Source organism: Mytilus californianus, unplaced genomic scaffold, assembly GCF_021869535.1.
Source record: "Mytilus californianus isolate M0D057914Y unplaced genomic scaffold, xbMytCali1.0.p SCAF_4, whole genome shotgun sequence".
In the NCBI taxonomy this organism is placed as follows: Eukaryota; Metazoa; Mollusca; class Bivalvia; order Mytilida; family Mytilidae; genus Mytilus; species Mytilus californianus.
In genome coordinates this window covers 70,804,015-70,818,676 of record NW_026262690.1, presented here as the reverse complement: position 1 = coordinate 70,818,676, position 14,662 = coordinate 70,804,015, and the positions used below count along the sequence as shown (strand labels likewise).

Genomic DNA, 14,662 nt, shown 5'->3' with positions numbered 1-14,662 from the left:
TCATTACTGTAACACTATATTTACTCCACATAATAATATTTGGTGCAAACAAAAAAGAGGAAACCGATCTGCTCTACAGATTTTTCTACTTTTTTTCAGGAATTGTTCTCACTTTTGCCATTTGAACAAAAGAAATATGAATCTTGAAAATAAATTGCAAAACACAGGACTTTTTTCCCTAGTACTCGCACTAATGAAGGTTGTTAACCATCAACTATAAGAAATGTTTATGCTTATCTTACATGTTCGGCATCTTTTTTCTCATAATACACATTTTCATTCAACTTCCAGTTGAAATGTTGGTAAAAAAATGATTATATTTATTCATATAGAATATAAAGAGAACACACTGTGACTTTAAAGAGCTTTTTGTAAAATGGCTTGAAATGTTTAGGACACAGTTAAAAATAATTTAGGTAGCTATATGGAAACAAGAACCACACATTATTTTAGTTGGAATGAATATTTAACAAATCTAGCAATAAAAATAAGGAGATGTGGTATGAGTGCCAAAGAGACAACTACATATACATGACGAAGATAAAATCTAGTCCATATTACTAGATGTATATTATGATGGTTCATGAATAACCTAAAACCCATCTTGTTAAGAGAAAGAAAAAAATACATATACATTTAATCAAGAAAATCTAAATCATTTTTAGTCTTCAATTTTCAATTGAATTTTACCTGGCAAATTCTGCAAGTTGCTTTGGGTCACTTAAATCAAGTCCAGGTATACCACCAGGTGGGAGTTTTTTGCCAGTCATATATTCTGTGAAGTCAGCATCTGTTTCTGATACCTCATCTTCCAGTTTTATTTTGTCATCCCCACCTGGAAATATATGCTTATATTATTGAAAGTCGTATACTTTTTCATAATATAATACCACAGTGATACATTCATAGTGACATACATTTATCCAATTTATTTCAAAACACTCTTTTGTACAGATTTTTAATTTTATTGTATATATCTTTTGTTAGTGACTAAAGTCAACAAATAAGATTGAAAGATGAGGTTGAGACCTTAACAAGAGGCTGTCACTATGACAGAGAAAAAAATCCTCATTATCAACCTTGATCTCCATTTTGTCATCAGTAACAACATAGTAAATTTGAAACACATTGGTAGAACAGTTCATAAATTATTTAAAAGAAAAGACATATAGTGTCATTTTCCAATCAATCCAGGACCATAACTCCTAAACTTGTAAACTAGAGGCTTTAAAGAGCCTGTGTCGCTCACCTTGGTCTATGTGCATATTAAACAAAGGACACAGATGGATTCATGACAAAATTGTGTTTTGGTGATGGTGATGTGTTTGTAGATCTTACTTTACTGAACATTATTGCTGCTTACAATTATCTCCATCTATAATGAACTTGGCCCAGTAGTTACAGTGGAAGATATTTTGTAAAAATTTACAAAAATTGTAAAAAATCGACTATAAAGGGCAATAACTCCTTAAGGGGTCAATTGACAATTTTGGTCATGTTGACTTATTTGTAGATCTTACTTTGCTGTACATTATTGCTGTTTACAGTTTTTGCTGTACATTATTGCTGTTTACAGTTTATCTCTATCTATAATAATATTCAAGATAATAACCAAAAGCTGCAAAATTTTCTTAAAATTACCAATTCAGGGGCAGCAACCCAACAATGTGTTGCCCGATTGGTCTGAAAATTTCAGGGCAGATAGATCTTGACCTAATAAACAATTTTAATCTTGTCAGATTTGCTCTAAATGCTTTGGTTTCAGAGATATGAGCCAAAAACTGCATTTTACTCTATGTACTATTTTTTAGCCATGTCGGCCATCTTGGTTCGCGAGCAGGGTCATCAGACACATTTTTTAAACAAGATACCCTAATGATGACTGTGGACAAGTTTGGTTAAATTTGTCTTAGTAGTTTCAGAGGAGAAGATTTTTGTAAAAGATTACAAAAATTTACGAAAAATGGTTAAAAATTGACTATAAATTTTAAAGGGCAATAACACCTTAAGGGGTCAACTGACCATTTTGGTCAAGTTGACTTATTTGTAGATCTTACTTTGCTGAACATTATTGCTGTTTACAGTTTATCTCTATCTATAATAATATTCAAGATGATAACCAAAAACGGCAAAATTTCCTTAAAATTACCAATTCAGGGGCAGCAACCCAACAAAAGGTTGTCAGATTCATCTGAAAATTTCAGAGCAGATAGATCTTGACCTGATAAACAATTTTACCCCATGTCAGATTTGCTCTAAATGCTTTGGTTTCAGAGATATAAGCCAAAATCTACATTTTACCCCCTATGTTCTATTTTTAGCCATGGCGGCCATCTTGGTTGGTTGGCCGGGTCACCGGACACATTTTTTAAACTAGATACCCCAATGATGATTGTGGCCAAGTTTGGTCAAATTTGGCCCAGTAGTTTCAGAGGAGAAGATTTTTGTAAAAGTTTAGGGACGACGGACGCCAAGTGATGAGAAAAGCTCACTTGCCCCTTTGGGCCAGGTGAGCTAAAAATTTGTAAGGGTTCCGCAGAACCCAGTGTCTCGCCTACTTTTTCTGTTAATCGCAGGCTTAACAAAAATGAGGAAGTAAATCAATAAAAATATTTCTCTTGATACTAACTTTTGATTGTAAGAAGCTTCTGTCCAAGTTTGGTAAAAATCCAGGATAGTTTATGAATCTAATAAATGTTTAAAAACTTTAACTGCAGACTGAATGTAATGTTAACTGGAAGAAAACAAAATTTCCTTCTAGATACTAGCATTTGATCATAAACAAGCTTCTGTCCAAGTTTTGTACAAATCCAAAATAGTATAAGAAAGTTCTTAAAATTTTAAAAACTTTAACCACAGAGTGAATATGTTGTTTCCTTGCAGAAAATCTAAGTCCATTTAAAAGTAAAATACGGAAAAAATGGATTTATTTTTTTACAAAATTTCCTTCTAGGTACTAGCATTTGATCATAAACAAGCTTCTGTCCAAGTTTGGTACAAATCTAAAATAGTATAAGAAAGTTATTAAAATTTTAAAAACTTTAACCACAGAGTGAATGTGTTGTTTCCTGGCAGAAAATCTAAGTCCATTTAAAAGTAAAATAAGGAAAAAAAAAATTTATTTTTTTACAGAATTTACTTCTAGATACTATCTTATGAGCATAAACAAGCTTCTGTCCAAGTTTGGTACAAACCCAGGATAGATTAAGAAAGTTATAAAAATTTTAAAAACTATAACCACAGAGTGAATGTAATATTTCCCGGCAGAAAAACTAAGTCCATTTATAAGTAAAATACAGAAAAATGGAATTTTATTGTTACAAAATTTACTTCTGGATACTATCTTATGATCATAAACAAGCTTCTGTCCAAGTTTGGTAGAAATCCAGGATAGTTTAAGAAAGTTTTTAAAATTTCAAAAACTTTAACCACAGAGTGAATATTTGTGGACGCCGCCGACGACGACGGAATGTAGGATCGCTATGTCTCGCTTTTTCGACTAAAGTCGAAGGCTCGACAAAAAGGGAAAATCTTTAACATTGAACTTGACCTCAATTTTGTCAAAGACAGCAAAAAGTTGAAATTGTCATGCTTTGAACATGTACATATATTGTATCACTGTGATGACTTGATTGTAGATTTTCTGAGGTTAAAACGCCTCACCAGTTGAACAGTTTGATTTGATCAGATGTACATGTACATGTAACAAATTGTAATTTTGTTTGTATAGTATTGTTATAAATACCTTGCATTGGATGCTGGTTAAAAAAGCTCAATAGAACTGAACTATTTTGTAAACCATGCAGACTCTCTAAATATTAAAAGCCTATTTATTATTATTATTTGTTCTGCATTTTCACTTTAATGGAATAGGAGGAGAGTTGCACTTTCAATCAAGTCACTGTAACATTATTGAATATTGGACTGCAAGTGACGAAAAAAAAAAATGAAAATGCCTACCAATTACCCACTGTCTCTACCTTTGGGTAGGGTTTGGGCAAACCAAATATTTTAAGTGTGGCGTCAGTTTTGAGAGAATTTATTTCATTTATTAGGAAAAGACTTATATTTATTTATTTATTTTTCTTTAATAAATTATAATATGCATAAAACTAGGGTTCTAATAAAATGCTTCGCTGGGCGCAGCTTGATACGACCGCAGAGGTCGAACCCTGAACAGTTGGGGCAAGTATGGACACAACATTCAAGCTTGATACAGCTCTGAATTTGGATTGTGATTAAATATTTGACACAGCATAGGTTTCTGACACAGAAAGAATGTGGTCTAAGAACTTCAATTTTTTTAATTTACCTATTATGGTCCAATGTCCAAAATCAAAATACATGGTTAGATTCAGCATATCAAAGAACCCCATATATTCAATTTTTGTTGAAATCAAACAAAGTTTAATTTTGGACCCCAACTTGGAAAAAACTTGTAAACTGGTCCCATAATCAAAAATCTAAACACATATTTAGATTCAGCATATCAAAGAACCCCAAAAATTCAATTTTTGTTAAAATTAAACAAAGTTTAATTTTGGACCCTTTTGACCTCAATATGAACCAATTTGATAGCAGGCCCACAAAATAAAAAATCTAAATACATGGTAAGATTCAGCATATCAAAGAACCCCATATATTCAATTTTTGTTGAAATCAAACAAAGTTTAATTTTGGACCCCAATTTGGACCAACTTGAAAACTGGGCCAAAAATCTAAAATCTAAATACATGGTTAGATTCAGCATATCAAAGAACCCCATATATTCAATTTTTGTTGAAATCAAACAAAGTTTCATTTTGGACCCCAACTTGGACCAACTTGAAAACTGGTCCCATAATCAAAAATCTAAACACATGTTTAGATTCAGCATATCAAAGAACCCCAAAAATTCAATTTTTGTTAAAATCAAACTAAGTTTAATTTTGGACCCTTTGGACCTTAATGTAGACCAATTTAAAAAACGGGACCCAAAATTAAAAATCTAAATACACGGTTAGATTTGGCATATCAAAGAACCCCAATAATTAAATTTTTGATGAAATCAAACAAAGTTTAATTTTGGACCCTTTTGACCTCAATATGAACCAATTTGATAGCGGGCCCACAAATAAAAAATCTAAATACATGGTAAGATTCAGCATATCAAAGAACCCCATATATTCAATTTTTGTTGAAATCAAACAAAGTTTAATTTTGGACCCCAATTTGGACCAACTTGAAAACTGGGCCAAAAATCTAAAATCTAAATACATGTTTAGATTCAGCATATCAAAGAACCCCATATATTCAATTTTTGTTGAAATCAAACAAAGTTTAATTTTGGACCCCAACTTGGACCAACTTGCAAACTGGGCCCATAATCAAAAATCTAAACACATGTTTAGATTCAGCATATCAAAGAACCCCAAGAATTCAATTTTTGTTAAAATCAAACTAAGTTTAATTTTGGACCCTTTGGACCTTAATGTAGACCAATTTAAAAACAGGACCCAAAATTAAAAATCTAAATACACGGTTAGATTTGGCATATCAAAGAACCCCAATAATTCAATTTTTGATGAAATCAAACAAAGTTTAATTTTGGACCCTTTTGACCTCAATATGAACCAATTTGATAGCGGGTCCACAAATAAAAAATCTAAATACATGGTTAGATTCAGCATATCAAAGAACCCCAAGAATTCAATTTTTGATGAAATCAAACAAAGTTTAATTTTGGACCCTTTTGACCTCAATGTGGACAAAGTTGATAACGGGGCCCAAAAATCAAAAATCTAAATACATGGTTAGATTCAGCATATCAAAGAACCCCATATATTCAATTTTTGTTGAAATCAAACAAAGTTTAATTTTGGACCCCGATTTGGACCAACTTGAAAACTGGGCCCATAATCAAAAATCTAAATACATGTTTAGATTCAGCATATCAAAGTACCCTAAAAATTCAATTTTTGTTAAAATCAAACTAAGTTTAATTTTGGACCCTTTTGACCTTAATGTAGACCAATTTGAAAACGGAACCAAAAATTAAGAATCTAAATGTACACGGTTAGATTCGGCATATCAAAGAACCCCAATAATTCAATTTTTGATGAAATCAAACAAAGTTAAATTTTGGACCCTTTGGACCTCAATGTGGACCAATTTAAAAACGGGGCCCAAAATCCAAAAACTTAATACACGGTTAGATTCAGCATATTAAAGAACCCCAAGAATTCAAGAATAAAACCCCATTGAAATTGATCAAGAAATAAGCAATTTATACGAAGTATCTTCTTTTGCACAATACTGTGCAATTGAATATTTCTTGCTATTGTGCAATATTGTGCTATTGGATATTTCTTGCTATTGCGCAATACTGTGCAATTGAAGATTTCTTGCTATTGCGCAATACTGTGCAATTGAAGATTTCTTGCAATTGTGCAATACTGTGCAATTGAAAATTTCTTGCTATTGCACAATACTTATTATATAATAATTTACACATCCTGTTTGGTGTGTATCTCCTACCATATCATTATTATTTGCTTTTAAATATTAATCAGAAATAACCAACTTAAAATGGAAAATTTTAAAAGAAAAAAAAAAGGGAAAAAAAAAAAAAAAAAGAAAAACCCCCCCCCCCCAAATTTTTTGAACCCCCTTATGATTCATCACCCCCAAACTCAATCCCAGCCTTCCCTTTGTGGTATGGTACCTTGCAGTACAATTTCAGAGAGATCCATACACTTGAACACAAGTTATTGTCTGGAAACTAGAAAAATGCTTATTTTTGGCCCCTTTTTGGCTCCCAATTCCTAAACGTTTCGGGCAATTACCCCCAAACTCAATTCCAGCTTTCCCTTTGTGATATGGAACCTTGTAGTACAATTTCAGAAATATCCAAACACTAACACACAAGTTATTGTCATGAAACTAGAAAAATGCTTGTTTTTTGCCCCTTTTTTGGCCCCTAATTCCTAAAATTTTGAGGCAATTACCCCCAAAATCAATTACAGCCTTCCCTTTGTGATATGGAACCTTGTGGTACAATGTCAGAGAGATCCATACACTTACACACAAGTTATTGTCTGGAAGTTACAAAATCGCTTATTTTTGGCCCCTTTTTGGCCCCTAATTCCTTAACTGTTGGTACCATAACCCCCAAAATCAATCCCCACCTTCCTTTCGTGGTATTGAACCTTATGGTAAAATTTCATGGAGATCCATTCACTTAAACTAAAGTTAGAGTGCGAAAACCAATGTGTCTTCGGACGACGCCAGACGACGACGACGCCAACGTCATACCAATATACGACCAAAAAATTTTCAATTTTTGCGGTCGTATAAAAACAAGAGTGCACACAATGGAATGTTGCACTGTTTATCTGACCAAGATTGGTTTTATGTGTACATGTAGGTTTTACCACATCATGGTACATGTACAAATGAATCACATATATTTAACATTATCAATGATCAATGACAATGAGATCAAGGTCAGACAAACTCTGCCAGACAGACATGTATACCTTATAATCATTCCATACACCAAATATAGTTGAACTTTTGCTTATAGTATTCAATAAACAGACCAAACCATAAAAACTTAAAATTAACCAATCAACTATGAAAATGAGGTCAAGGTCAGATGATAGATGCCAGACAGACATGTACAAAATGTACACCTTACAATTATTCCATGTACCAAATATAGTTGAATCCCTAAGTCTTAAAGTATTTATGAATAATTAGAATCAGTGTGAAAATGAGGTCAAGGACAGATGAAAAATGACTGACACATACACCTTACAATCAATGAATCATTCCATACACCACGTGCACATATAAACAGTTTTAGTGGACCTCCTGCTCATACAAGTAGTATCTGAGTAACAAACCTAATCACATTACTTTAACCTTGATCTCTGACAAAGTCAGGTGACCCCTTCTGACAGACACATATGTAAACCTTACAAGGATGATGATGAAGGATGGCTGTTAAACATCCAGCGTCAAATTAATATGCATATTCAGGACGAGAACCTGTTGATGTAATATGAATATTCACCATGCTTTGTACAAGAATGACATGCTGATCCAGATTTTTAACGTGCTAGTTCACAAGGTAGCAGTCCACAGGTATACATGTCACCTTACCCAGACACATTATTCCAACAGTTAACTCCGAGCCAACCAGTCTTAGCTCTTACTGCTTAGTGCCCCGAGAAGCAGCAAATACCAATTTTAAAGTCTAAGCTCTTTGGTCTGACCAGCCAGGGTTTGAACCCAAGACCTCCCGCAATGGAGGCTAACATGCTTCCATGACACCACTGAGGAAGTGACCTTACATGTACAAGGATTCCATATACCAAATATAGTATCCTATTACAATATACTCATTATAAGGAAGAAATTTAATTCACATCATCGACACATGACAAAAATACTGTACATTTTTTTAAGCAGTCACTAAACCATGAAAATGATGTCAGGAACAATGGACATGTGACAGATGGAAACTTCTTATCATAAAGGTATGAAGCATCCAGGTCCTCCCCTTTATACAAATTGTTTCAAAAACTGCCGCATAGTAATTCCTGACTGTCTCGCATTCTGCAGCTTTCATTGCAGGCAAGACAAATAGTGATTGTTAAGATTTTATGTTGAAATTGTTAATAAAACAAGATGTTATAGTGTCTTCAGTCTTGATAGTGACTGGCTTCATATAGGCAGGGCATTATAAAATACGACTGAAAAGGAACATGCTGCCCAAAAAGTGCAGGGTGTCACGGAAAAGCAATATCACCCTCCCAAAATGTCTGGAAAATAGTTAACTATCAAGCCAGCCACATTAGGATTTTAATTGAATGAAGGCCATTTTGATGTGAAGATATTTGCTGAAAGGCACTTATTTGAAGATTGAGTATCAAAAATGCATTAATTTCAAAATATCCTGCAATTGACCTTTCTACTATACAAACACAGTTTGACAGATAACATGAAGCGATAAAAGCATAAGGTACAACACTATGTACATTTATGGTCTCTTTTTACATGCATCAGTAAGTTACATGTACTTCTGTTGCGGGCAAACAGTTATGTTCAAATAAATTTTTACATGACAGATCAATTTCAGGTTCTCATCGCGGTCCACATTTGAGTCATGTTGATTTCATACACAAACAAATTCAACGTTTTGGATGAAAAAAATATACATTTAAGTTCAATGTTAAATTGCAGGATAAAAAGAATACATGTTTGCTTAAATTGTAGGAAAATATCAATTTTTTTGTACTCTCGAAGAAAAAATAAATGGAGAATGTGTCCATGCCATGGACACAGATGATGCCCCCACTTGCATACAACATTATAAAGGGACATAACTCAAGAATGATAAAAGTGACGCTACCCAAATTTGTACTTGATCTGAGTTTTGTGGTAATAGGTCTCATAACGTTTGGTTGGGACAAACTTAAGTTACAGAACGGAAACTAAAAATTTAGCAATTTTTCAATTTATAAAGGGGCATAACTTGATAATGATTAAAGTGACGCCACCAAAATTCAACTTGATCTGTATTTTGTGGTAAAAAACATTGTGTATAAGTTTCAAAACATTTGGTTGAGGCAACTTAAGTTAGAGAACAGAAACTCAAACATTTTGCATTGTTTTCCGTTTATAAAGGGGCATAACTCTAGAACGGTTGAAGTGACACCACCAAAATTCAGACTTGATCTGTGTTTTGTGGTAATAAGCATTGTGCATGAGTTTCATAACATTTGGTTGAGGCAAACTTAAGAAAGAGAATGTAAACTAAAAATTTTGTATTTTTTTCATTTATAAAGGGGCATAACTCTAGAACGGTTAAAGTGACACCACCAAAATTCAATCTTGATCTTTGTTTTGTGGTAATAAGCATAGTGAATAAGTTTCATAACATTTGGTTGAGGCAAAATTAAGTTAGAGAACAGAAACATAAAATTTGTTATTTTTCCATTAATAAAGGGGCATAACTCTAGAACGGTTAGAGTGACACTACCAAAATTCAAACTTGATCTGTATTTTGTGATAATAAGCATTGTGTATAGGTTTTATAACATTTGGTCATGGGAAATTCAAGTTAGAGAACGTAACTAAAAATTTGGTAATTTTTCCATTTATAAAGGGGCATAACTCTGGAACGGTTAAAGTGATGCCACCAAAATTTAAACTTGTTCTGTGTTTTATGGTAATAAGCATTGTGTAAAGATTCATAACATTTGGTTGAGGCAAACTCAAGTTAGAAAACAGAAATTAATTTTGGGACGTACGGATAGACGGACAAGGGTAAAACTTAATGCCCCCTCCACTACGGCGGGGTATAAAAATAAAGCTATCCTCGCTTATATATCAGTTTCTAAAGCTTGTCAAATAAATTTATACTTTCCTATACTGTCTACTCAGAACTGTACAAATAGTTTATTTAATTTATGTTTAAAACATGATCTACTTATCTTCATCTATTAAAAAAAAATCAGAAATTTCAAGCTTCAGCTTATAAATCTTTTGACTAGTCCAGACCGACTTATCCACAATGAATGGCTCTCTAAAACACAAAATATCAACCTATAAATAAACTCCTCCCCTTTAAAAACAAAGTCTGACCTTCACCTAACCAAAAATTTCTAAATACAGAAATCACGTGATTAATTTCATGGTCGAATGCAAAGAAAGGAGCCATCTTGTCCATTTCCAAGGTCATTTTCCTTTTTCAATAAAATATTCGTAGTTTCAATAAGTATCAGTGAAATTAATTCACAATCATCTGCAAAATCATTTTTTTAATCAAAATTTTCGCTTCAACCATTACATGACTCCAGTGCATACGACTACTGGGCCAATATTCGAGGTCATCTTTCTGCAAATGGCCGCGGTCCGCCATTGCAAATTTACACCCGCCATGTTCTTGCAATGGCTGAAATAATATGGCGGCGCCCATGAATTCACTATGGCCGACAGCTAAATCAAAACAAACATCTTAACTTGACTTGAAAAACATTGTCAGCCCACCAATTGAATGAAAAAAGGGTAAAAATACGTTGGGTGTGTCTCCTCTAACATTCCATAAAAAGACAATGACGTCATTTCTTACAATCCTGTCTGTACGAACTGTGGACAAGTTTTCTTCGAATATCTTAACTTATTTTCGCTATATTGCTAGAATAATACATCAACACTTATGACCTACTGTTTAAATTTAAAGAATAAGATCTGTACTGACCCGTAGCCCACATTGTTACTGAAAATTCTCCTTCCAAAGTTTTTATTTGAACCTGTTTTTGTTCCCATTTCTTCGATGATGAAGGCGAATCAAAGTTCAATTCTCCTAGTGTTCCAGCACTAACGTAATTTTTTGAACGACTTCCTTTCTTTTTACTCCCTTTGCCTTTTCTGTAGGTACAAATTTCTTCTGTAGACACTTCTATTTCAGGCGCAGGAACAGGTATACTGTCAACATACACGAGGTTTGGATCACCGACAACTTCTTCACGAGTTTGTAAAATTATTTCTTCCTGTCCATCTGGCAAGGGTTGTAAAGCTATCATAGGTTGCACTTCAATTGTTTCATCGGTCGTTTCAACTGTCTCTATCGGCACTTCAACAGGGATTGATTCAACCTCTACTTCTTGAATCTCAACTTCCGAACCAATGATGGACGCCATGTTGGTAATGGCGGCCAGCAAGTTTTGTTCGCTGGGGGTCGTAGTTAACTCATTTGTCACGTGACAAAAATCATTCATGTGTATCTGAAAGTCGGAAGATCATTTTTAGTTGAAAGTTTTAAATGGTCTGATGTTGAGGAACAATCGTTTTATAAGAAGCAAACAGCTGATTATTTATTGAAAGTATGGGGGCTCAAGTTTCTCAAACGGACTATGAATGGGTGTATACGGAGGAACCACATGCAACACGAAGAAAAGAGATATTGGGTAAGATAATTTAAGAATAAATGATCAGCGAGACCTGAGCCACCGGTATCTACACACCCATTTTAAGTTTTATACAATGTTGTATAACTTTGTAAATTTTTACATACAGCAAGGATTTGTAGTAGGTTTCACTTATAGTGAAGAGGAACCTCAGGAATCCAGCGACTCTTTTCACAAAAAATCTTACGATTAAAATTGATCGTAAGTTATACTGTCATTTCTGAAAATTGAAATGTGTATGACTTACGAGTATTTTTACTCTCAAAATTTTTTGTGAAAAGAGCCGCTGTACTGGAAATCAACTCTAGTACTCTAAGCAAGGATTTGTATAGAAATCTATAAGTAAACTATAAATATCATTGGATACAACCTTGGCTATAAAAATAAAAATTGATTTATTTTTCTATTTATTATTTTCCTCATACTGAAGGTACTTGGGGACAGTAAAATTTTTTTAGCCTTCCCCCTTTTTTTCTAAAGTTCGTTATTTTTTGTTTTCTATTAATTACAATTATTTTTCGCGTTTCACGTTTTTATATATCATATATGAACATAAATATACTAGAAATAACTGTATTTGCTATTTACCAGTACTATCAATTCCAAGATTTATTATCCACAGCGGTCACTGATACTTTGTATAGAGAGAACGTCTCTAAGATTAATTATCATTAAAATGATTTAATTTTTGATAAGATATTTTCCTTCTTTTTGTCAAGCCTGCAACGTTTTATTGCAAATGGAAACATAGTCTAAGTGATCCTACAATGAGTCTGCGGAATCAACATCTAGGTTCAGTTTGTAAGATTATTTATATAAGAAACCTCAAGGGAAGTTAAAGAAACTTTCAGAACAGAAGTTTTTTTTTCACATTGGATACTGATGAGTAGAACCCTATCTGATGGTGTTCTTAAAGGACTATAACTGTATAATGCCGGTAAACTACATGTATGTTAAAGGGGAGGTAATTGAATTTACTTACTTCAAGATAGCAATTGTTCATGCAGAGCATGAGATGAATGAAGGAATTATGCACAGTGGGAATCAGATCCAGATTTGACCTACCCACCGTTACAAACTTTTCATTAATTGCTCCTCAGGATTTGTATCCCTCTGCGGATTTCGGATTGGGATAATGGATGTGAAAACATTATTATATACCAAGTATGAAATAAATCAGATCTAATAAAACTTTTTTATAATTATATGGAGAGAATTTCAAAAGAATGAACTCTGTGATATGGTTTTATTATTTCTAATCTCACTGATGACCTCTGTTAGAACCAAATGTTCTTACTAGTGCATATGAAATTAAATATTGTAAACGATAACAAATAAGTTTTCTTTAAACATCACGAAATACATTACTTTATACAATTGATATCCCCTTGGTCTAACTCTTATTTCATTGAACATGTCAATTTAGTATGTTATGTTTGTGTAGGCATTTCAATAAGAGACAGTACCTGGTACTATTTAAATAATCATTTTAAACAAACTAGTTGTAATAATATCTGAATGCAGAAAATTACTAAAAAGGCATAGCCTTTGTTAGTCTTGTATTATTTTTAATTTTAGTTTCTTGTGTACAATTTGGAGTTTAGTATGGCGTTCATTATCACTGAACTAGTATATATATTTGTTAAGGGCTGAAGGACGCCTCTGGGTGCGGGAATTTCTCGCTGCATTGAAGACCTGTTGGTGACCTTCTGCTGTTGTCTGTTCTATGGTCGGGTTGTTGTCTCTTTGACACATTCCCCATTTCCATTCTCAATTTTATCTATGAAATATATATAAAGTCCCTCCTACAAATTGAAAATAACTCTTCCACAAAGAAAATAATGAAATCCCTGTTGTGTAACAATTTTTATACGACCGCAAAAAAATTTTGCGATCGTATATTGGTATGACGTTGGCGTCGTCGTCCGGCGTCATCATCCGAAGACACATTGGTTTTCGCACTCTAACTTTAGTTCAAGTGAATGGACCCCTATGAAATTTTACCATAAGGTTCAATACCACAAAAGGAAGGTTGGGATTGATTTTGGGGGTTATGGTACCAACAGTTAAGGAATTAGGGGCCAAAAATAAGCATTTTTGTAACTTCCAGACATAACTTGTGTGTTAGTGTATGGATCTCTCTGACATTGTACCACAAGGTTCCATATCACAAAGGGAATGCTGGGATTGATTTTAGGGGTAATTGCCTCAAAATTTTAGGAATTGGGGGCAAAAAAGGGGCAAGAAACAAGCATTTTTCTAGTTTCATGATAATAACTTGTGTGTTAGTGTATGGATCTTTCTGAAATTGTACTACAAGGTTCCATATCACAAAGGGAAAGCTGGAATTGAGTTTGGGGGTAAATGCCCAAAACGTTTAGGAATAAGGGGCCAAAAAGGGGCCAAAAATAAGCATTTTTCTAGTTTCCAGACAATAACTTGTGTTCAAGTGTGTGGATCTCTCTGAAATTGTACTGCAAGGTACCATACCACAAATGGAAGGCTGGGATTGAGTTTGGGGGTGATGAATCATAAGGGGGTTCAAAAAATTTGGGGGAGGGATTTTTTTTCCTTTTTTTTTTCTTTAAAATTTTCCATTTTAAATTGGTTATTTCTGATTTATATATAAAAGCAAATAATAATGATATGGTTTGAATAGGTAAATTAAAATTTTTTAAGTTCTTAGACCACATTCATTCTGTGTC

At 33.4% G+C, this 14,662-nt stretch overlaps 2 protein-coding genes and 1 long non-coding RNA gene across 6 annotated transcripts in view; 1 reads left to right on the top strand and 2 right to left on the bottom strand.

The window, feature by feature from the left end:
- LOC127698674 (transcriptional repressor protein YY1-like) overlaps window positions 1-11,711 on the bottom strand; it is a 36,448-nt gene extending 24,737 nt beyond the window's left edge. For 2 of the 3 annotated variants that reach the window (XM_052202272.1, XM_052202273.1), the window contains exons 1-2: window positions 11,249-11,711; window positions 691-835 (exon numbers count right to left, since the gene is read on the bottom strand). In XM_052202272.1, coding sequence (XP_052058232.1) covers window positions 691-835; window positions 11,249-11,690 — 587 coding nt within the window. In that variant the 5' untranslated portion in view covers window positions 11,691-11,711. The remainder of the gene's footprint in view (window positions 1-690; window positions 836-11,248) is intronic. The other variant, XM_052202275.1, reaches the window with a different exon arrangement.
- On the bottom strand, window positions 842-6,045 carry LOC127698709 (uncharacterized). Its single transcript, XR_007980934.1, has 3 exons — window positions 4,825-6,045; window positions 2,005-4,435; window positions 842-1,467 (listed from the first exon to the last, which is right to left on the bottom strand). It is a non-coding gene; the product is annotated as an uncharacterized LOC127698709 (long non-coding RNA).
- Window positions 11,712-11,759: 48 nt separating the features above from the next.
- LOC127698687 (sphingolipid delta(4)-desaturase DES1-like) overlaps window positions 11,760-14,662 on the top strand; it is a 34,074-nt gene continuing 31,171 nt past the window's right edge. Inside the window, exon 1 of one of the 2 annotated variants that reach the window (XM_052202310.1) lies at window positions 11,760-11,957. In XM_052202310.1, the coding sequence (XP_052058270.1) occupies window positions 11,876-11,957 (82 nt within the window). In that variant the 5' untranslated portion in view covers window positions 11,760-11,875. The remainder of the gene's footprint in view (window positions 11,958-14,662) is intronic. The other variant, XM_052202311.1, reaches the window with a different exon arrangement.